General features: G+C 32.8%; 1 protein-coding gene across 1 annotated transcript; it reads left to right on the forward strand.

Annotated features, from left to right (window-relative positions):
- The first annotated feature begins 1,302 nt into the window (after positions 1–1,302).
- LOC128159517 (aminoacylase-1-like) lies at positions 1,303–23,577 on the forward strand. The gene is made up of 17 exons (XM_052822638.1): positions 1,303–1,440; positions 8,826–8,890; positions 9,429–9,533; positions 10,288–10,359; position 10,695; positions 11,495–11,516; positions 15,672–15,751; positions 16,097–16,186; positions 16,539–16,595; positions 16,834–16,907; positions 18,651–18,700; positions 19,573–19,636; positions 20,065–20,113; positions 21,270–21,376; positions 21,797–21,876; positions 22,647–22,707; positions 23,140–23,577. The coding sequence occupies exons 1-17, from the start codon at positions 1,365–1,367 to the stop codon at positions 23,290–23,292; spliced, it is 1,206 nt and encodes a 401-aa protein (XP_052678598.1). The 5' UTR covers positions 1,303–1,364; the 3' UTR covers positions 23,293–23,577.
- The last annotated feature ends 1,626 nt before the right edge of the window (positions 23,578–25,203 follow it).

Consider the following 25,203-nt stretch of genomic DNA (forward strand, 5'->3'; position numbering starts at 1 on the left):
TTCACAGATACTTTTTGTGTTTAGAACAAATTTTACTCATGACATTTAACTTTATAACAATCCGAATTCGAGAACTCAAACCCTGAGTAAACAACACCCTTAAGACAAACCATATTATTAACCGTGCTGCATGCTTATTTTCATTGATTAAACATGAAGTCTTTATAGGGGGTGACTTGGGGTTTATTGAGTTGTTATTCCGTCGGTTTTTTTTATTTGCAAATAATTTAAATTACATTTTTTAAAAGCATACATGTACTTGATGATTTTTTCCCTGGAAAACACATGCTAAAAGAATTAGTAGGCCTAACCAATGCACTCTATGCTACCGCCATTATCCTTATTTTCAATACAGTTAAATTAAGCTAAGTAATCAGATACGCCTTATGATAACAAATACGTCATTTGTTTTAACCCTTTTTATCGAAAATGTAAACGCAGGCTTATTTGCGGTAATAATCATGTTATTTTTCCTAAAATGACCACCAGCTCATGGGATATTTTAAATCAAGTTTGGTCTCATAATTGTAGCGGGAGGCAGACTTTCGTTGTTTGATCAACATAATCATTATTATTCAGGATCCTATCAAACATATACATACAATAACAGTTAAATGGAATCAATTTACATCAGCTGCAATATAGTTTACCCTCTTCATATTTGGTTACTCAATGTACATTATTTAAATACTTATAAAGATATTTGACTTTCGCATAAATATTACTGCGAAACCGACTATAATACTAGAACATATGTGTAAAATGTTATTTAAAGGGATCTAGATACGATATAAGATCAAAATTTTTTTTTTTTGTATTTTATTTATAATTTTTTTTTACATTTCCCACGACGTCTATTATTCAGCATAGATATAGTTTCTCAGCATTTCAGTCTATTTCAGAATTTTTCCTAAAATAAAAATCACGCACCATTTTTTGAAAAGCACTAGAAAAACTCAGTATTGATATGTTTTTACTTATTCAAAATTATTTTCGTTAAGTCCAAAATGTTTTCATCGAGGGGTTTAGAAAAATATACAATACATGATCGATTCTCTATAATAATACAGAGATTCATGTGTATTTAAAAAATATATATGAATAAGTCCCGCCAACTTTCGTTAAAAAGAATCATTTTGTAAATCTAGCAATTTAAAACGACAAAAAAATCACCATATTTAGTAACCACGAACCGTTTTACCAATTAATTGCTATTTTAGATAAGCCCATGAACGCTATCATAACCGTAATTTTGAATCGGGCTCGTGATGGTACATCAATTAGGTCGGGATCAGGGTATTTTGATACACGTTCGACTTTCCTCTGTAAAACTTCGACGGACGGTGTTCACTTAGTACGAGAAAATGACGGAGGAGAAAGCGGTGACAGTTTTCAGGGATTATCTAAGGATCAAAACTGTACACCCAACACCGGCGTACGGTAAGAGACAGAGACGTTGTTTGGTGTTTTTTGTTTTTTTACGTGTTCCATGCGTCATACAAGTGTTCATGTGATGCAGCAGTTATACAGTACACTCAGTTTTCTACTCTAGTGTAAGACCCATAACACTCAAGTGGACAAATTCATTTGCAAACATGCATTTCTATTATATAGTTTGTTTTTTTTAACCGGGATGTGATGACACTGTACATAACGTCATTACTAATGGCAGTGCAAATAGCAGAGAATGCATGACTTAATTAAGACATTAGAAGTTTGAACTTTACATTTTCTTCTTCTTCTTCCTATAATGTGCTGGCCTCGGTTTCCGAGTGTTATAGCACGCATCGAACACAGCTAAAAGCCTCCTAATCACAGTTAAAATCGGGTAAAAGCAATGGTCTGCATGTCACTTACGCAGCTAGGTTAAGGACGCCCATGGATTACCGTATGAAATAAATACACTAAAAACGGACTTTATTCCAGACAAAGTATACAAACTCATCCAAATATGGCAATGATAAAGTTTATACATCATTATGTAACTACCGATCTCCCCTACATTTTTCACCGGAACACAGCCACCGCATCAGCTGTTTATCACGTGATACGCTAAAAATAGAGCAGCTACATATGACTTCATTTATTGCAAAAGTTCGACGATATACGAATAAAATATTAAATTGTTGTTTATATCACTTAAAAGAAAATTAATTGCTTAATCTAAAAAGTGCTGGGAGCAACTATAGCAGTACCAGCAACATGCTTAACTTTAGCATTGATCGTTCAAGTTTAATAAAAAATTTCAATAACCGAGTTAATTCACGTGTCAAAAAAATGTTTCCTTTCAAGCAACAACTTGCTCCCAGCACTTTTTACAATCACTGGTATTTGATGAAAATAAAAAAGTTAAACACAATCCTTAAAATTGACGGGATATCGTTGAACTTTTGCAATTTTAGACAGATGTATATGATTTTATGCAAAATAGCCGATTTTCAAACGCACTGATGATCAGGATCAAGGGCAGATAATCTGGCGTTGTGAAGCGCGGAAAATTTAAAGATTTACATTGTTAATCGTTGGTTATTCCTTACCTGCACATTTCATTAACCTTTTAAACCTTTCAATTCGTAAAATACACAGGAATATTACCAATTTATTATTTTTTGTTCAGTAAACAGAAAAGAGTGATAGATTCGTCAATGCACCAGAACAGAATCAGATAACCCCATGCGCGGATCTAAGGTCTGGGGTGGGTGCTGGTTTTCTATAAATGTCTTCCTTATAATTTTAGACTAATTAAAGTGTATATATAACAGGCTAAAGAAAAATAATAAGAAGCCAGATCCACGCGTACGTAGGATCGTTTTTGAAAGGGGGCAGACTCATCCAAAAAACCTTGACAAGCAAAGAAAAAAAATCAATATTTCTTTACATACTCTCAAAACAGTTGGGGGCCAACTCCATGCATATTAATTTCTTATATGTAAATTTAAAAAAAAAAATTTCAGAAAGAAAAAGCAGGGGGGGGGGGATCATCCCCCCCCACCCCCATCTTATGCTACGTACCTGCTTCAATCTACCCCTGTTTATTAAATATGTAATTTGATATTGTTATCAAGTGTGTCCATGCGCGGATCTAGAGGAGGGGTAAGAGGAGTCCCAACCCCCCTGGAAAATGAAAATTTATTAAATTTACATACGTCTAGTAAAATCATCGCAAATATGCCTCGGACACGACCATCCCCCCCCCCCCCCCCCCACAATCACATCACATCACAATCTCATCCTTCAGACACCCCCCCCCCCCCCCACCCCCCCTGGAAATTTTTTTGGATCCGCGCATGGTGTCTCTGCCACGATATAAGTTAATCTTGCTTATAACTATAAGAGTACCATAAAGTCAGAATATTTTTTTTCATCATATTAAGATACAGAATTCTTTTAAAGACACACTGAACCTCATATTTGTCAAGATTTTCATAAATAATTGTATAAAATTGTCATAAAAAATAGTGCATATGATATCAAATGAATTATACAAAATAAAGGCATCAATATATACTTTTATTGAAAAGCAAAATTTCAAAACTCACAATTGTAATTTTTTTAAACAGCTTTTTAATTTTGTTTTTAATAATGTCTTCACACATTCAAAATACACCAAAGCATGATGATGAGCACCTTTTTATCCATCATGTTTATATGCATTATCAGGTTATTTTTTTATTAAATAGTCTGAAGAACACAGGGAATATGTGGGTAGGGAAGACAGGGTAACCTCAAGAGTTGAAACCACAAGAATCGACCCGCAAAACCCATGTCGCCAGGTGGTAGCAGAAGTTCATGTTGGGCTGAAATAAAAATTTTAAAAAATCAATTAGCTGGGGGAACATATGCATAGCAAATACATGAATATTTGTTACAAAAAAAATACACTGACCATGCAGTGTCATATGTATGAAAACATGCGCGGATCTAGAAGGGAGGAAGATTTTACATTGTATGCCTCAGATCACATGAAAAAAAACAATTACCCTTCGGACCTCCTCCCCCCCCCCCTCCCCCCCCTCCTGGAAAAAAATTTCTGGATCTGTGCATATGACAAGATGGCAGTACAAAAACCAAACCAAATAGCTTAGGTCTAAACTATTAACACATATCAAATTGAGAGAGAGAGAGAGTCTGCTTTACTCAAAGTGTGATACATGTAGTAAATATTTAATTTCTTTTGATATACTATATATCTCTTCTCGAAATAATCGTTGACATTATAATTCCATTAGTTTCATTTTTTTTTCTATCAATGAATTGTCCATAATGTCACACATAAGCTGATGTATCTGAGTACAGTAACCATTTATCCAACATACACATGTATTTGTTATCTCAAAATTGTTTGTATACAATGTACATGTACATGTGCTATGCATGAACACTTTACCGAGAAGTGAATCAATATGTATTTACATAAAGATAAACCATAACTCAGAACAAATAACAATGATTCTGTAAAAAAAAATCCAAAAAAGACTGTATTATGAATATCAGGGAATATAAATACCCAAAAATTCTGACCTTAGGGTAATATATATATTAAGTTCTTTTCAATTTTAAAATTAAAATCTTCTTTTAAGAATATACATAAATGAATTCTAGAATAGCATATAAGTTTAATTTACATTGGTTAATTTTTAAAAAAAAGTCTGCTATTGAGGAAATGTATATGTTATTGTATGCATGTACATGTGGATAAGGTAGTGAATAATAATAACAAACCAGGTCAGTTTAAAGCTTGTGCCCCTCGAATATTATCTAGCCACTATGCAACCTGGTCTCAAGCGGCCGAGTCTGACCACCACATATGTTAGATTTTACTGGTTGGGGTTTATTATCAGATTATTATGAAGCATAACTGCACATATTTAACACATCAAATATATTAATCATATATTTTTAATGCAGCACATACAAATTGAATATGTAGTACAAATCTTTCTGAACTTTTGAATTCATAAATGAAGCTGTGGATGGCAATATGAAATATTGTTTTATTAAAATAAGTAAAGAAATCATGATGCATACATGCACTTGATGATTACATCATTCTACACTTGTGTACCATGGGACCCCACATGTTTATACAGTGTATGCTACATGTATTATGGTGTGTATATACAATAGTTCAATACAAACCGGAACTAAGACACACATGTACATACAGTATACGTGTATATATAGCATAATAACAAATAAGAATTCAAAACAGTTTTACAGATATCTACTGTAAACTATACCAGCAAAATGAATTATATCATCTAAGATCCAAAAATTTACTGAAGTGCAAAACATATGTATAATCACCATGCAAACATGCATATGCACTTTGTAGGCCCTAATGAGTTCTATAATTGTGTACCCTGGGAACCCCACCTATTTCAAGTGCAATGTTTACAGTGTCTGGTGTGTAGTTCAATACACAAAATAATAGCCTAATAAGAAATAATAATTCAAAACAGCGATGATGTGCAAAACAACACGTGTGTAACGTACATACATGTACACTGCATGGACTGAAAAGAGTAAATGATTTGAAAGGAAAAGGTCAACACTACCTATTCTGTATTAAAACATACCTTTATTATCTTTCAAACGATGGTTGAGCAGCATTTTCCACTCTCGGCGTCTTGCAGGCCATGCATCTTATGAAAATGTTGACACACCGCGAGTGAAAGCGCTGTGTTGACGCGGATGGTAAGCAAACGACAATGTAATTTTAAGAAATAAACACCTTTAGTCACATATTTTCGATACAATATTCTTTAAAATAAAATTCAAAATGATTATTTAAAGCAGTCAATCGATAAATTTTTACAGCGATCGCTTTACTATATCGAAAGTAGGAAAAAGATGAAAACATGAATAATGGGCGGAGCTAACGTCATGAAATGTCACGTGATATTCATGAGGTGAAATCTATGGGAGGCCTTAACCTAGCTGCGTAAGGGTCATAGGACACAGCTAAGGTGTTGTTTAGCTGCTTCTTGAAGCCATCGATGGTACTGGCTTCTTTAACGTCATCTGACAGGCTGTTCCAGTCCCTGATGGTTCTTGGGAAGAAGGAGAACTTATACACGTCTTTGTATGTTGGTGGCTGACGGTACACATGAATTGAAACTGCAGAAAAATTAATTGGCGTGTTGCTGAACCCCCAAATTAAAATATAAGTAAAGAAAATTGATAAATAAAATGAAATGCTATTGATCTTTGCCCGTTTGGTATATTCCTGCCGAGATTGGATAGGCTTGATATTTTGACTGTCACCTTTACCGAATCTTGAGACAGCCCTTCATAATCCGACAATTCAGTGAAGGTGTCAGTCCAGATCAAGGAGAGCCGAATCTGTGCTGAGTTTACGTGCTTGGTATTGTAGTAGAACGGTGCCCTTGACTTATTGCTAAGTAAACATTTGGCTCAAGCAATCTGGCGTCTATTTTAAGGGTCATTATATTTACGTGCATGATGCTGAGTGTATTTTGTACTTTAGTTACTAGAAGGACCTGACATATATTTATTTAATCATTGTTTAATAAATTATTTAGATCCTATCTTTAGATATATTTGGGTAGGTGTCCTAGGCCTTTAATGCAATATATTCAGGTACACGATAGTGTACTCAGTATTTATTCTCATACGTTCATAAGTCTGGCCACGATATGCCAGTGCATACAGTCCTTTAATTAGGTTAAACGTGTGCTGATAAATAGGTCATTCCGTTGTTTACCTATATAGGTAACCTCCTTGTTTGTCAAAGTGATTGATCCAGAATCACGGTCAACAAAATATACTGAGCGTATATTGGGAGTAGAAATATTTAGAATATCTCTTCAAAAAATATAAATTTAATAAATGTGTACAGTGTCCGCAAATTGTTTTGCTATGTACTAGTATCCCATCCTAACGTGTATAATTTTTTTTCTTGCAATTATCCTATTATATATCTTGTATAAATCCTATGATATATAGCGTTATTATGATATCGTACGTAAATCCTTTTAGGTTTATCATAAATCTGTTTACCGGTTTTTCCGTTTATCATATCGTTTTTGCTGTTGCAATTATCGTGTCGTGCATTCATCGTTTTTTCTGTTGTCAGTTATTGTGTTGTGCATTCATCGTTTTTTCTGTTGTCAGTTATCGTGTCGTACATTCATCGTTTTGTTCATGTGCATGCCATCATTATTTATATGTATTACATGTTATACATTGCCCCCGTAAACAATAATGAGTTAATTAAGCAACAACTACTTTTCAATTTAGAATTCTGTTAAAAATCTTTCTTCCATTTTTTTTTGACCGAAGGTTATAGGGAAACACAATTAATAATTAAGTTATGTAAATAATGGAAATTAATGAATGATGTGTTAAAACGAATTTAAAGGAACAAGGTATCATAGTTTGATGTGTTTTAGATATAATGTTAAATCGTACGTGGAGGGCAATAAATTGAATAAAAATCAACTTGTATATTATAGTTGAACTCGTTGATTTCAAACATTATGTTCATTGCTCTTACAGGATAATGATGACCTTAATATATCACATACTTTTTATTTATATAATATAGTACAAGTCCATTGTGTGCGCGATTTTTTCCCATGCGATTTGATGTTGGGCTGAGCCGTTTGTCTGTTTCGTAATTAATAAAAAATGAATCTAAACGGGAAAAAAAATCATATAGCATTTAATTTAGATCCTATTTTTAAGGGTTTTATAGGAAACGATGGTTATTTCTGTATAATTGAACAGTGATGCTGTTAAGGTAGATTGCTATTTTTTTTTCAATACTAACAATTGTTTACTGAATAGTCTATCAACTGAGTGGCTTGAAACTGTTGGCGACCGATTGACGTGTTTGAATCTGGCCTTTAACATGTTCGAAATTTTCCGATTAATTACTGAGCAAGTGAAAGACAAACAACAAGCTACAATGTATCCGTACTCTAAAAATATTCTGTAACAAACTGTAAATGGGTTCTTTTCAAAGAAACGCTTTAGTGATCATCAGTGAATTAATGAATTGATATGCACGCCACTATAGTTGTAAAGAAAATGAATTAACATGTGTATCACTAGTTGTAAAGAAAATGTGTACCTATTTCCACCATCGTTTACTGGACCTTTTTACGATGTACCTAGAGTGTGTACTTATCAAGGTCCTCAGATTGACCTTTATATTATTCTGAAAATTTCTTCTTTGATCTTTTTCTTTATTTAATTTAGATGCTGACTTTAATCTCTCGCTCGTGTGTTTACCGATACATGACAATTCTTGGGTCTCATAACATGTCACGCGATGTTGATATAACTTTATATAACTCCATCTTGTCTTAAACAATAAACGAACTATTATAATAATGTTATTATTGAAAATGTTCTGTTTTAAACTTTTATGGAGAGATAATTACGGTCGGGCACGTCGTCGATTCCAATTAAGCCCGGATGTCCAAATGATTGATTTGATCAGTAATGATCTCCACAAAAAAATCTAAGAATGATTCCTTGTTACAGCTCTACATACATAGACAATTTCGCCCCATATGATGCTGATATGAAGTGCCTTTCATTTTTGAATGATATTGAAATCACATAAGAAAGACATGCTTCCATGCATACAAAAAAAGTGGAGAAAATCTATGCCTTTTAAGAAAACTAAAGTTACTGCTTAACGACTATAGATTTAATAAATGATTGTGTATTTTTGTTCTTCACAGTATTACATTCTGTAGTCATTTTTCTAGGTTCTCCTATTACATTTAGTCCTTTTTAGCTTTTGTCATACCAAACTAATGTTAACAATGGCATTCTTATTTCTGATACAGATGAAGTAGTTGTGTTTCTGGAGAATCTGGCGAAAGATGTGGGCATTCAGTGCAGGACACTCGAGGTACATATATTTAAGCTGAAAAAAAAATCAAACTCAACAAGGTTAAATAAAATCTTGCAAGGATACAGATAACAGAGATTATTAAAAGTTAACAATCTTGACTATTTTATAAAAATTACACCATTTAAGGTTCCTCGACACACACAAATTTTACTTGATGGATGATGAGGAGTCTATTTTGAAGTATGATTTAAAAAAAAAGTCAAACACGATTCTTTTTTGATCCATCAGATAATTCACACGTGTGTCGGCCACCTTAAATGCAAAAATTAAAAAAAACCCAGAAAAAATAAATAAATAAAGAAACGATACTTGCGTTCTTATACGTTATATCTCTTGATGAATGATTCTACACAAACTTGTAGTATGATGTGTACAACAGCATATAGTCTGAATTGTTAAAAAATATGCATTTATTTAGTCACTGCTTTTTCAGAAACTATCCTAATAAAAAGTTTACACATTTGTCTACGTAATGTATACCATATAATAGGCATGTTATTTTCTAACTGATATTTTTTATTCTCCATTTTGACAGGTGCATCCTGGGAGAGTCGTGGTGATTATGACGATTCCTGGATCAGACCCGTCCCTGCCCTCCATCATGTTGAATTCCCACACAGACGTTGTACCTGTATTCCAGGTAGGTATAATCAGTACGTTTGATTAGGTCTCACCTGTTTTTTAGATGGGTATAATTAACCAATAAGCTGGAATTGGTCACTCCTCTACGTCCCAAACTCATTGCTAAAATTAAGTCCTGGCATACAAATTGTTTGCCGTAAAACATTTTTCTTTTGACAAATTTAGATTGAAAAATGGAGTGGCCGTGAGTGATTTTATACATCATCATTTAATTAAAATATTTCACCTAAATTAAAGAGTCATCTATGCTGGTCAAGTGCTGTAAGGTATATGTTTTGTGTATGGCGCTATCTCAGTAGGTACATTTTTGAGAAATACATGAACATTTTCATTATTCCGCCACTTGAAAGTGTTTGTTACACAAACTTTTACTTTTTTAGACACTTCATCACAAGATGTTATGTTAAACAGTTTATATATTTCGATTGGGTTGTATATCTTCGTATCACAGTGGTTAAAGTAGTGGGCTTCTGAACCGCAGATCATAATTTTGATTCCGCCCGGAGCTTTTGTTCATGTTAACTGAATAAATTTTTTGAAAATGTAATTTTTCATCCAAAATTGCAAATTTTTTGGCCAATCATACTTAAATACTTCTTATCCATTATGATATCTATCACAATCAAATAATTTTCTGATGATTTGAGACAATATTTCACGGTGTAGTGAGCCACCTTAAGTGTAATCGGGCAATTAGCATATGACCTCTAACACTTTAGCATCACATGATGATTGGTTGTTACCTTTTACAGGATCAGTGGGTGTGTGACCCTTTTGAAGCAAAAAAGATGGAGAATGGGGACATATACGCAAGAGGAACACAAGTACGGAATTGTCATTAAAATCAAAGTAAATGTGATGTCATTAAAACCTTAGTCATGAAAAATATAATTCATTAAAAACAATGTCAGTGTTATTAGTTTGAAGGTATAATTACCATAACATTTACAAGAGGTTTGTTTCATTGAATCAATGATATTAAGATATTTTATATTATTTAAATATAAGAGATTTTTTAATTCTTCAGAGTCTCCCTACGTATTTAAAAAACATTATAAGAAAAAAATCAATATTGTGATTGCAAAATGATTTTGTACTGGCCAGTGAAATGAGGAAACTTTGGTCACTTTTGTAAATGCGTCTTTATTTTATTTTGGAGGGTGACAAAACATGTAAGATGTATGACGAATGACGAATGACGAATGACGAATAACGATTTACTACAAAAAATAGAGAAAAAATATTGTAAATAAACTAATTCAAAAAACACACACATACAAATTCATCCTAGTAAATATATGATGACAATGATGAGACGTATGACTATCTGATGTATCAATATATCCTAATTCAATTAGTCACAATAAGATATGCATCTAGATATATAAACCTGAAATGCTCTAGCAAAGTTTGGCGACAGAAAAATGTAAACAAAGAGGCATAACTCTAGACAACCAAATGATATCATACATGTTGCAAATGGAGTTACCTCCCGTAATATATCAATTATAAACCTAACATAATCCAGCGAAGTTGCACACATGCCTCATAATTACATATAAGTACCTCTATATAGCTTTATCAATATATCATTAATTATGACCTTGAAATATCCATGCATATGCATAAATAGTAACTTTATACCTACACTAAAGTATGAAAATTATCAAATGTACTGTAATATAATTCTACTGCACAATGTACATATGCATTGGAAAAACATTCTAACAATATACATATATCATAACACTCACCAATTAAGTAGTTTCCTCCATAGAAAAGTACATTCAGTACAAAATGATTGAAGACATGAGCCCGCCTCACACAAGTTCACGGGCTCTACACACAAAATATATTGAGCTCAAAAACTGATGACGTCAGATCAGGTATGACTAACTGCAGTACCAGCATAGATATGACTAATTGCAGTATTGGCGGTAACAGATTTATTATTTTCAGACATGAAGAGTGTTGGCATACAGTAAGTTTCACTTAATGTTACAGCAACTTTATTCTAATGATTTAGTAATTAAAACCATTCTTTAACAAGAGAATGTAATTTTTCTGTTACATACGATATATGAAACGGAAAAATTACATTCTCATGTTAGAGACACACAAAATTGAGACTTACATGACTGTAGTTTTGTTTTAAATATCTTAAGTGATAAAACTTGAATTTATTCAATCAAAGAGAAATATGAAATTAAAAATATATTTGATTCGTTGAAGTCAGGAAATCTGAAGTTGTTAAAAAATATTGTAACTGCATGTGAATATGATTAAAATCATTATGTTTGATCTATATTAAAAACACGTAACATAGATTATTAAGGCTCTGGAAAGATTACTTCACTTATGTGAAACAAATTTTAGTTCTGATAAAATATGCCTCTTTATGGCAGGTTTTATGTGAGAGAATCTTTAATAAGATGTTGCCATTACTGTATACACTTTTTTAAAGCCCACTGTTTTGGCCTTTATGCTTGCAAATGGTTTGCCCCCTGTTGAATTTGCCCAGACACAGATATGTTTAAGAAAGAAATTTTGAGACATTCAAATTGGCTCAGACTTAATATTTCCTTGTAGTTTTATACAGTAATTCCACTCTTGTCCCTTTGATTTTGAGATATATTATGTAAAAAAAAAATCATAACTGGCAATACAGGAAGGGAATCCTTTTTAGCTCACCTGAGCTGAAAGCTTAAGTTAGCCATTCTGATCACATTTTGTCCGTCGTCCGTCTGTCCGTCCGTCTGTCTGTCCGTCTGTCCGTCTGTAAACTTTTTACATTTTGAACTTCTTCTCTAAAACCGCTTATCCAATTTCAACCAAATTTGGCACAAAGCATCCTTATGAGAGGGCAAATATAAATTGCAGAAATAAAAGTCTGATCTGTATTCAAAGCGAAGAAAACCTTGAAACTGTAGAAAAAGGGGGGTGCATTTTTAAAAATCTTCTTCTCAAGAACTACCGAGGCAAATTCAACGTAGTTTAGCATAAATTATCCTTATGGGAAGGAAAATATAAATTGCAAAAATTAAGGGGTAATTCTGTTTCAAATCTGAGTTATTACGAAAATAATGATAAAGGAAAGGCGTGTTTCAATCAGTTTAATAGCTTCGGGTTCGGCATCCGGTAAAATGGGTAGGCAAGACTTGGCCTGGGCAAAACAAAAGATTGGCAGTTATTAATCTGCCAATACCATTAAAATTTCAGGATATTTGATGGACTAGTATATTTGTATTCGCTGTAAATATTGCTGCAAAATAATGCGTATTTGGAATTGACGATTGCCGATCTGCCGCGGCTTTTATTCTGCCACGGCCCGGGTTTGCATACCCATTTTACCAAGACTCGTATTCCATACTTCTAAAACGAGGTTCTTTTCAAAGCAGCCATGACATTATACGAAACATGCAAAATATATTGGTGCCGATTTTGTGAAGTAAATTGAGGCTAAATATTTCAATGCGTTGACAGTTTTCACACATGACGTTGGTGTTAGCTTGTTCTGATTTTCGTTTCGTTTTCATTATTTACGCTTTGTAACCTGGAAACTATCGTCTGTATTTCGTGATTTTTACGTATCAAATCAAACAGATACTTCGGTAAATCAAACAGTTAACTGTTTACATGCGCAAAATAAGCAAAATCTGATGTAGGGGTACTGAAATACAATTCATTCCATCGGTTATTCGGCATTATCTTTTGCGTAATGGTAGATTAATGCAATAGGTTTTGTTGAGATGCTCGACATTTTCTCGAGTTTATTCAGTTTAAATAAAGTTTGATATCGCTGACGGAAATATGTAGGTATAAACATGTATATATATGATTCATTTTGAAAAAATAAATTGTGTTCTTTATTTGTTATACATGTAGTGCATGTTTCTTGTATTTAATTGTTTACAATTTCTATTTACTAACCATATTTGAGTGTTAAGCTTCGAATTATAAGCAAGATACAAAGATTTGCTCACATTTCTATGTTTGTACACAGATCTTAAAAACTAAAGTTTAAAAAAGTAAAAAATTTGTCAATATTTATTAAGAAAATTTTCAAAGTCTGTTCTTACAAAAACCAACTTTAACAACTTATTGTATTGTAAACTTAATCTTTTTAGCTCACCTAAGGGTGGGGCCACAATGGGGGGTCGCAGTTTAACCAATGAATATATAGAGTAAATCTTAAAAAATCTTCTTCTCAGAAACTAATCAGCCAGGAAAGCTGAAACTTGTGTGAAAGCATCCTCAGATAGTGTAGATTCATAGTTGTGAAAATCATGACCCCCGGGGTAGGGTGGGGCCACAATGGGGGATCGAAGTTTAACATAGGAATATATATAGTTAATCTTTAAAAATCTTCTTCTCAGAAACTAATCAGCCGGAAAAGCTGAAACTTGTGTGGAAGCATCCTCAGGTAGTGTAGATTCAAAGTTGTGAAAATAATAACCCCTGGGGGTAGGTTGGGGCCACAATGGGGGGTCGCAGTTTAACCAATGAATATATAGAGTAAATCTTAAAAAATCTTCTTCTCAGAAACTAATCAGCCAGGAAAGCTGAAACTTGTGTGAAAGCATCCTCAGATAGTGTAGATTCATAGTTGTGAAAATCATGACCCCCGGGGTAGGGTGGGGCCACAATGGGGGATCGAAGTTTAACATAGGAATATATATAGTTAATCTTTAAAAATCTTCTTCTCAGAAACTAATCAGCCGGAAAAGCTGAAACTTGTGTGAAAGCATCCTCAGGTAGTGTAGATTCAAAGTTGTGAAAATAATAACCCCTGGGGGTAGGTTGGGGGCACAATGGGGGATCGAAGTTTAACATATGATTATATAGAGTAAATCTTAAAAAATCTTCTTCTCAGAAACTAATCAGCCAGGAAAGCTGAAACTTGTGTGAAAGCATCCTCAGATAGTGTAGATTCATAGTTATGAAAATCATGACCCCCAGGGGTAGGGGGGGGGGGCACAATGGGGGATCGAAGTTTAACATAGGAATATATACAGTAAATCTTTAAAAATCTTCTTCCCAGAAACGAATCAGCCAGGAAAGCTGACACTTGTGTAGAAGCATCCTCAGGTAGTGTAGATTCAAAGTTGTGAAAATCATGACCCCCCGGGGTAGGGTGGGCCCACAATGGGGGATCGAAGTTTAACATAGGAATAAATAGAGTTAATCTTTAAAAACCTTCTTCTCAGAAACTAATCAGCCGGAAAAGCTGAAACTTGTGTGGAAGCATCCTCAGGTAGTGTAGATTCAAAGTTGTGAAAATAATAACCCCTGGGGGTAGGTTGGGGCCACAATGGGGGATCGAAGTTTAACATATGATTATATAGAGTAAATCTTTAAAAATCTTCTTCTCAGAAACTAATTAGCCAGGAAAGCTGACACTTGTGTGGTAGCATCCTCAGGTAGTGTAGATTCAAATTTGTGAAAATCATGACCCCTGGGGTTGGTTTGGGCCACAATGGGAGGTCGATGTTTTACATAGGAATAAACAGAGTAAATCTTAAAAAATCTTCTTCTCAGAAACTAATCAGTCAGGAAAGCTGAAACTTGTGTGAAAGCATCCTCAGGTAGTCTAGATTCAAGGTTGTGAAAATCATGATCCTCAGGGGTAGGGTGGGGCCACAATGGGGGATCAAAGTTTAACAAAGGAATATATAGGGTAAATCTTTAAAAATCCTCTCAGAAACTAATCAGCCAGATGATTCTTTATAATTGTTAAGACTTTGGCAACAGGACAATTCTTTGGCCTCACGAGAAGGTTCAGAGTTTGATGTACGTTTATATCCCATATATAAACTATTGTTAAGGATCTTTTTGAGAACTGCAATACTCAACATATGATATGACTATAAAATCATCATGTTAGAAAAAGGACTAATGATTATAAACATAAGAATATCCAGGGGAAAATGGATTTTATTTATACAGGATCTACATGTATTATTGTACATTATCCAGATAGTTTGTATTATGATTACATTAAGCTGATTTTATCATACCTATTGTTCCTCAGGTGAGCGATGTGGCCCATGGGCCTCTTGTTTAAAAGAAATTTTCACTGCAAATTGGTATCTTAACTGTTAATACTTTCATCTTTAATTTTTTTTCTCTGTGATAGGTATATGGAAGCCATTAGGAAACTAAAGAAGGAGAATAAACTAAATTTCTTAAGGACGATTCATGTTACATGGATACCAGGTATATGTATGGTATGAACACCCTACCTTTATTTTCCTACACAAATAATCCTGCATTTCCTGGACATCACACAAACGTGTTAAGGTATGATTAACTCTAGGTGTAGTATTACTCATGTCCCTTGAGATCTACGACTCACCTTATCAACCTTTCGGAATTTCAAAAATGTTGAATTCTTCCGTCATGTGTGTACTCAAATAAAGCTTACATATTTAAAACTTTCTGATTTTGTATATTTAGACATTAAATAAAAAAAGTGTTCCCCAAATCCTAGGAACAAATTAAAATATTTGGGAATTAATTGGAGAAATATTGCTATGTTACCTTTTATTGTCTGATATCTAGATGAAGAAATAGGAGGAAAACTAGGAATGGCCAAATTTGTTCAACATGAAGAATTTAAGAATCTGAATGTAGGTTTTGGACTGGATGAAGGTACGAAATAAAATGTCATAAAAACTTAACATAATTTTGTATTGTAACATAACTTTATTCAATTTTTTTTTCAAGTGCAATTTTATTCCTTTGATAATTTTTGGCAAAAAATATTGCTTTGGGCATGGTTATAATCTTCAAAAGCTGATTAGATTTTCCTGTTTCAATGACATGCCTTTGCTAGTGTATTTGTTTTGTCAATATTTTCTGTTTGTCTAAAATACATGTAGTATTGTCAAAGTCAAAAGTTTGGGTCACAGTCATTCTTTGTGGCTCCAATAGGCAATATGGTCCATGTTTGTTTGTTGTTTGTCTAAGCTAATGTCACTGATATTAGAATTCTACTTTTTAGGTCTGGCCAATCCTACTGATGCTTTTACTGTGTTCTATGGAGAAAGAACTCCGTGGTGTAAGAGTAGTTTGAGGATTGTATCCCATTCTAATAGATTAATGCAGTTCTAAAATGTTTATGTATGAATTAAATACTTTCCGTATGAGGAAATCTTAAGATATTTATTTGTTAAATAGTGAATTTATGTCTTATTCATTGGAATAATAGGTGAATGACTTTTAATAGTAATCTGCCAATGGCATAAATAATGAGAAACAAAATTGTTTAACTTTTTTTTCTCAAATAATTTAATCAGGGATTCGAGTTCGATGTCCCGGAAAACCAGGTCATGGGTCAAGGTTCATAGAGGACAATGCAGCAGAAAAAGTGGTCTGTGTCTAAACAGTTCTCCAATTGATTTATATTATCATTGAAACTAATTTGTATGTCTTCCATGGAAATAGTTGTTAGTGTTTGAAAAAACCCTGTCTTATTATAGGCAGAGGGGATAAGTGGGAAATAACCCTGTGGATATAAGCAAAAGCAGTTTGCCACTTGAACAGCTCATTTTGATTAGTCAACGTATCTTATCAGAAGATAATTGACTTGTTCGAGAACAACCATACAATCATATGAATAAATGATACTATGAGAAAAAACCCATATTTTTATATACATAATGTAGTTTTATGGGTTTTTTTTGCCAAAAATGGTTTACCATAGAAATATTCTAAGTGGATGCTTTTGTCATAACTCTTGCTTATAAATTCAAGATTTCTTTTACAAACATGTATTTAGTACGTAGACAATCTAATAATTTCAACTGGTAAACAATAGACCAAGCATAACTTAAGGAGGCTGGATGGTCAACAAATTGACCACTAGATTTGCCTTAAAGGGGCATGTTCAAAATTTTGGTCCAATTTTATTTTATTTTTATTGTTTACATTGTTTAAATATGCATTACTAAGCTATGCATTTCTAAAAATCAATTAAAATTTGAGTATCAGTGGAAGAGTTAAAAGCAAGTTACTGAGCTGACAGTTCTTAATTATGTAATCAAGGCCCGTGCCATGTTTTTGTTTACATTGGTTCAATACACCGTTATCAGTTCTTTTTAAGCTGTTTTTTTTATATCTGCTAATTCATTCTGAACATTAATCAGCTGTTCTTAGTGGTTGCTGCATTCATTTTAGGTCTTAACCTAGAATTTCCTTGTCATTCAAAATGTTAATAGAAACATGACCTGAGCTTTATTTACATAATGAAGAATTGTGATCTCTTTATCTCGCTTTTAACTCGTAAACTGCACTCAAATTTTGGTTGACGATTAGAAATGCCTTACTGAAGCAATGCAGACATTAAAAACATAAATATAATTTTTGACCGAAATCGTGGCCATGCCCCTTTAAACTTTTAAACATGATAGTTTTGGCCATAAACTATCAGTTAGTAAAGAATTATCCAATAATTTTACTTTTTTTAAATATCTATATCTAGAGCTATTCTTCTGAAGGTGGTAAATACAGTCTAAAAATGGCCACAACCACCCAGCCCGCTAAATGAATAAGTTTTAGATAATAACTGCTTCAGATCTTAAAATAATTTGGTTTGTTTTATTCTTACCTGTACAAATACTTTATATCTAACGTTAAACACTGTTTTTAGAGTAAACCAACCAATTTTTGAAATGGGCAAACATTTTCCAGTGAGATTTTCATTTAAATTTTCTATGGATGAATCTCTGCAAATCAGTCACTGAAATATGACTCAAAGGTATCTAATAGGTGACTTAATGACGTAGTTATGCCAATCAGTTACTTTTCTTGACCTTTCAGTTAACATCCAGTTGACTGAATGGCAGAGATTCGCCCTGTGTTTGTTGGAACTAATCACCGAATGACTCTAAATATATCTGTTAATTTGGTGCATAATGACGAAATGTTATGTAATACAGACACAAATATGTTCACTGTTTACAACTTTGATATTGGCGATTTGGCAATGGAAAAAAAGTTTTTATTTATTAAGACTAGGGTACAGTTTTTCCTGCCTAATTTTTAGACATATATTTAGCGCGGTTGTTATATGAAACAAATAGGCTTTATATAGATTTTTCATTTTCATTTACAGAGAAAAGTAATAAACAGTTTTCTTTCATTCAGAGATGAGCAAGAGAAAAAGTAAGTTCATGAAATTTAGAATTAAGTCTTAGATGGAGAAATATTGGATCATATACCGGTAATGATATAAATTATTGTATAGTGAACACATGCTTGTGAAGAAACTCTTCTTCAGTTATAAGATTGTTTAAAGCTACCAAAGAATTTACCCCTGCCATACAGTTAAACTAAAAGGTTAATTTAAAGTGCCTAGAACGTAACTGAATAGCAAAGTTATGCTCAGTAACCTTTCCAAACCTTTCTGCCTACATTTAGTCCATTGAATGGCGTATGTTTTCAATGGTGAGCAAAACACTCTGTGAGAAAAAGGTTTTTCATGACCATTTTAATTTGTTTCATTCATAATTTATCATTTCTAGAAAAGACCTGAACTATTGGTGTTAATCAGAATGTTTTAATTTCATTCACTTTTGTTTGAAAATTATTAGATGTATGGTTTGTTTGGTAATTCATCATATAAACGTATAAACAGCGACTTCTACCGAAAAGTATTATTTTGGACCTTATTCATTATTCATCTGTGTTTAAACTATTTTTAATTTCATTTTAATTGCATGAAAAGTCGAACATTTTCTTTTCTATGCACGCCTCAATTTTGCCAGGACGAAAGATCACAGCTATAAATAAAGCTTTATTTATTTGCGCTGCAATTTACATATAAGGACTTCTATGGTTATCTTCGATAATTTTGTAATGTTCTTTAAAATAACTTTATAATTTTCAGGAAATGTGTCAGTGGAGAAATCTTTGATTCTTGTATCTGTAGTTAACTTTAAAAAAAAAATTCAGTCAAAGGTATAATTTGTATTTTAGTTTGCAAAATTAACTTTCCTTATATATCAAATAGCCTCATGATGAATCTCTGTTTGTAGACTCAAGACTCATGGCTGCTTACGTCTAGGTGATGTTACCACAGTGAATCTGACCAACCTTAAGGTAACACACTGATCTATTAATTGTCAATCATATAGAGAAAAAAAGTATATATGTATTAACGTGGGAAAGAAAAATGTAAAGAGGGGTGCATTGGACCCAATCGGGATTTCACTGTACATTGAAACTGATTGAAAAGACGAGGATCTAATTTTTCCTCTTTAATTAACGATTTTTTAAAGTATACTGTGGAATCATTAGATTTCGTGGTGGCTCAATTTTCGTGGAATTCGTGGTTACCTCTCATCTACGAATTAACATCCTCCACGAATGAATAAATAAGTGTTTTAAAGTCATATTCCCTTTGTAAGTTTAACAGAATACACTAAATTACGTCCCCACGAACTTGTAAAATTTAAGCGATCCACGAAAATTGGCCCCCACATTTAATGATTCCACAGTAAAATGATAGTCTACTTATTCTTTTGCAGGGGGGATTTGAACAATCGCTGAACGTTGTCCCCACTGAAATGTTTTTAGGTCAGTATAACGTATTTAATTAATCATTCAGACTCATGGCTGCTTTTTCACTTGAAGTAGCAAAATCATTTTCCTACCTGGTACCTCACTACATCAAAACTAACAACTTTTATGACACTCCGTCACAAGAGGGCGATTTAATGTTTTGTTTAATTGTTAAAATCGATTCGGTTGTATATCATCATAGTTCATCATAGCTTATTGTTGAAAGTATTAATTGGGCTTGTGAAACGCAAATAATAAGTTCAAATCTGGATTTTTGTTCATATTTACTGCCTAAAATTTTTGAAAATCATTTTTTTTTATCCAAAATTGCATATTGAATATCCTCTTTGAGTTACATACTTTATAAACATCACGCTATCTATCATAATCAAGTAGTTTTCTGCTGATTTGAGAAACTGTTTTAAGGTGTATGAGCCACCTTAAGTGGATAAGCATTTTTTTCAAACAGGAGACAGGACTTGTTCCCTGAGGGCTTGTCCGAGGTGAATTGTCTCTGTTTATGGTTTGATAAAAGAGCTACTGTAACTTCACCTTAGAGGAGACGGTGGCTGGTTCTCTTTCGGGGCACGCCCAAGAATAAAATGGTCCTGTTTTTATTTGCTCAAGTTTGTGCAAAATGTGATGTCGAATAAATTGGTACTACAATATGGAAGTTTTTTAAAGTCAAATAGCAAAAGTTGAAACAAAAAACAGTGTAAGTTAGAGAAACATAATAATACATTTACAAAAAAATTAAAGAAACCAATGTAATAAGATTTCAGACTAGATGAAATTGAAGTAATTAGTGCCTCTATTATTGACTTCAAAGTCATGAAATATAAAAAAATTATGTAGATATTCATTATTTTAAAGTAATGAAAAGAAGAAGGCAATTTATTAAGACCAGAAACATTATAACCCTTATTTGATTTTAATTCATATAGAGATGGGATAGTAATGTGAAAGGTTATTGTTATTTACTAAACTCTAAATTGAAGTAAAGTTTCTCAAGTTGAGCTCAATTTAAACATTTATACAAAAAGAATCGACTGTACAAATAATATTTCTTTTATTGCTTTATATTATTTTTTACCATATGTCAAAATAACATTCTATTCTGTCCTTTTCTATGCTTTGACATCAAAATAACCTTCCTTTGGTCTTTCTCTAGGGTTTGACATCAGAATCGCTCCTACCGAAGACTTGAACGATTTCAAAACAATGATGGAGGAATGGTTGAAACAAGCAGGGGAAGGAATCACCTACGAATTTGTTCAAGTAAGTTGTCCTATGACGGTCATCAACAATATGACAGGCTTAAAGGTCCCATAAATCACAGAAAAATATCATATAACATGAGACACGAAAAGCCTTACTCTGTAGATTCTGTAGACGTGTTTCTATATTTCGTAATTTTAGAGGGGCAGGGAGCACTGATGAGCAGTTAAGCACTTGCCTTTATTCTATTTTCAAAGTGAAAAATAAAATGATACAGTTTTCGTTGTTTACTACAGCCATTGCTCTGTAGCAGTACCATCTTAATCAATAGTTACTTTTACAACAAAAATCTAATAATTTGCGTTGCAAATGTCGGCCACTGTTTCCAAGCAGAACAATTTTGTTAAAGAGATACCGGTACATTTACATACACAACCTGATTAAATGTGTCATTAGCATTACGTCATCCTGTGTTTGTAGTACAACCCAGCCCAAGGTATGACCTCCACAGACAAAAGATGTCCTTGGTGGAGCACCTTCACCTCTGTGTTTGAGAAACTGTAAGTATGAATTCCACAGAAGTAGGTGAGGGGTAATAAAATACCTTAATGAAGCAATTTAAAAATCAATCATAGAAACATCTTGACCATACCTCTTTAACTACAAAGCCAATACGCTGTAACTGCACTTGATAAATCTGCTACAGAATACTCAGTTCTCCCTGGAATCACCTGCTGAATTTTAATCAAACTTGCTTAAAAAGACACTTGGTGAGAAATCGTAAGTGGAGATAATATGAGACATAAACAGTAATGGGAGAAAGGTTTAAAGTCTTCTTCAAAACTAAAAGGCACACCATTTCAATTTTCTGAATATGCTTTCTCATGTTTGGAAGATAAAATACTTATAAGTATTGTCTATGACCCCAAGGGGCTAAGGAGGGAAAGATCAGGTTGTAGGCACCAAAGGGGTGTTAGGAAAAAGAATGCTGTCAAAATCAATGTAGAATAAACGTTATTGCTGTTAGCTGTGTGACCCATGTCTTGTTTACATAATTTATCTCTACATGTATGTATTAGACTCTAGGCCGCATGTTGGACTGACAAGATATTATTCTTCATGACTTTTTATAAAAAAAACACTCAGTAATTTTTATATTAAACCATCCTGGATACCCTAATTTTTGTCTCATATCTCAAACGTAAGGTATGCATAATACTTACTTTCTTAATTAAACAGATAAAAATTAGTTTGCATTTAAAGTCACACAAGTCGCTCACCAGAGAGCCAAATGTCCCATGTTATACCTCATCTGTATTGTAATTTACAGAGGCATTCAGATTGAGAAGGAAATCTTTCCAGCTGCTACTGATATCAGATACATCCGGGAGGTACGAGCTCTGTTTATATGCTAACTATGTAATTGATTTCGAAAAATGTAGCCTATACCCACAAGTCCCCATTCAAAATTCTGTGTCACTAGTAACATTCAGTCTCCTTTTTTCTCGTTTTAAGGTTTAAACACATTTTGAAAATGGATTTTATTTTTCAGTACTGTGATTGTAATTAAACATAACTTGTCAACCTGGGTTTGGCGTGATATGCTTAAAACATTGAATGCTTTTGTTGGATTTGAAACCTGGCAACTGATTCATAAAAGCGCCATAAATACGATAATACTTAACAAGCTACAGCAAATGACTCTGAGAGCGGATACATCCAAGGTCTAACCAATCTAGGTTAACGAACCATGATTTTATTTATAGAATACATTGCCTTTTAAAATAGTTTGTTCTTTGTAATGCTGTTTAAATTAATTACAGCTCGGTATACCTGCCCTTGGATTCTCCCCGATGAACAACACACCGATATTGCTTCACGACCACAACGAGTTTCTGAATGAGAAGGTTTTCCTGCGTGGGATAGATATCTACTGTGAACTTATCCCTGCTTTAGCCAACCTACCTAAGCAATAGTGTCATTGTGATGCCATCAAGACGTCATTGTGATAAAAAGTTGTCATTAATGAGCTGCGCTTTATTAATATATTCTTTTTATAACCATTAGGCATTGCCTGAAATTCTGATAAAATCTATACTTGAATAATTTGAATAATTTTAAAGTTGTTGAAAGCATTGAAACATCGAAAACGAGTTTACTAACTTTAATTTGGTTTTGATTAACTGACTATCATAATTTTCATGTGGTGCAGAATGAAGACTAAATGTTAGTAAAATGATATTGTCGTAATTGTTTTAGGAGGAACATTTAGTTTGACCTAGGTAAATGTGACCTTAAAACATGTATATAGTCCATATGTAGCCAGTTCACTGTAATTTTGGCTGATCATTTCTGATTTGTTGATTGGGATCGGATGTCGTGACTATCGGTTTTTATTGTTTCGTACTTTTTTTTTACTTTCTCTGTTTAGATCGAATTTATAGTGGGTAGAATACGTCAGATAACTTTTACATGTCTTGCTGAAATGGATAAATTAAAATCAATATGTTGATGATTTTTTCAAATTAAAATATTTATTTAACATACGCAAAGCTTCAAGTTGAGAAGGTTTTTTTTTCACCAAATAAATTTCTTGTGCAATGATAATTATATTCTAATACCCCCTTAAATTATTTGTTGTCTTTTTTTTGCATTGATAAGATTTATAAGAATACGTAACAAAAGATATATAAAATTAAAATTCATAACGAGTAAAAAAACTGCATTTCGAAAGTGAAAAAATTCATATATTGATCACAAGTTGAACACATTAATAAGGGATGGAAATAATTTGATTGTATATCTATGTTTTTAAGATTTATGGTGCTATGGTTGTAAGGATTAATATATAAAACTCAAAGAGAATGAGTTGAAATTTGAAATGTTTTATTACAATAAATGCATTTATTTTAAAAATAAAATGCTGTTTCACTAAAATGATTGCGGGCGTTAATATTGGCTGTATTCAGTTCAAGTTGCTCCATGATATGTTTGAATAATTTTGAATGATTTTAATTTTTTTTAATAGAAATAAAGAAATTTTTAAGATATTTGACTTGAGTTAAGATCGGACTAGTATCTTGATTAATAAGGATATAAATTCTGATATTGATACACACAGAACCTAATCTTTCTAAAACGAAGACAGCATCTAAAATTTGAGAGAAATAAACATAATTTGATGCTAAAAGGAATTTGTAATGATATTGATTATGCATATTTTTGTTTTAAATAAACAGGAATGAAAACAAAACAAATTTGAATACTGTTTTGTATTTAAAAATATCTTTTAAGCCGGCTATATCTTTGGTGCACGATATACCATATGTTGATTATCAACAGTTTAAATCGTTCTTTTCACGGATATGCATGTAGTTCCAAATAAAGTGGCACGGTGACTCAAAATAGATGTTTACTTTTTGATTATGGCAACGGAAATAAAAAGAGGTTCTTGAAATTTCATCATACGCAAGGTTTAACGCATCATAAGTCATGACCTATCAATTTACAGGTTATTAAAACTCTTCTGGAAATTGCATATCTAAACAAACCGAGTTGTTTTGGACATTGGTTTAGCGTTACTTGATTGCGATTTCTGTCTAAAAATATTTAGAATAGGATTGACACATTGCATTTATAGAAAATGCATCTTAATAAATTTATAGAGTTCATTAAGACATCATGTTTCAATGAGAGGATTCTGGATTATGATGTATGCCAGGCTGCAGTATTTGCATTCCCTTGCGTTTGTGTGGCTATGAAGCGGATGGAAAACTCGATAGTTTTGTGTTGACCAAACGCGTAATTCTATTTCTCTCTCTTTAATTTGATTTATTTTCTTTGGAACACCGTTATTTTCAAAAGTTCACGTTTTCATATGATATAAA

This window comes from Crassostrea angulata, chromosome 8, assembly GCF_025612915.1.
Source record: "Crassostrea angulata isolate pt1a10 chromosome 8, ASM2561291v2, whole genome shotgun sequence".
Lineage (NCBI taxonomy): Eukaryota > Metazoa > Mollusca > Bivalvia > Ostreida > Ostreidae > Magallana > Magallana angulata.

Bases quoted from the DNA above. Each gene is read 5' to 3' on its own strand.
- LOC128159517 (XM_052822638.1), top strand. From the start codon at position 1,365: ATGACGGAGGAGAAAGCGGTGACAGTTTTCAGGGATTATCTAAGGATC. The intron at 9,534-10,287 runs GTAGGTATAATC...TACCTTTTACAG, and splicing joins ACGTTGTACCTGTATTCCAG to GATCAGTGGGTGTGTGACCC. The intron at 16,596-16,833 runs GTAAGAGTAGTT...TAATTTAATCAG, and splicing joins TGGAGAAAGAACTCCGTGGT to GGATTCGAGTTCGATGTCCC.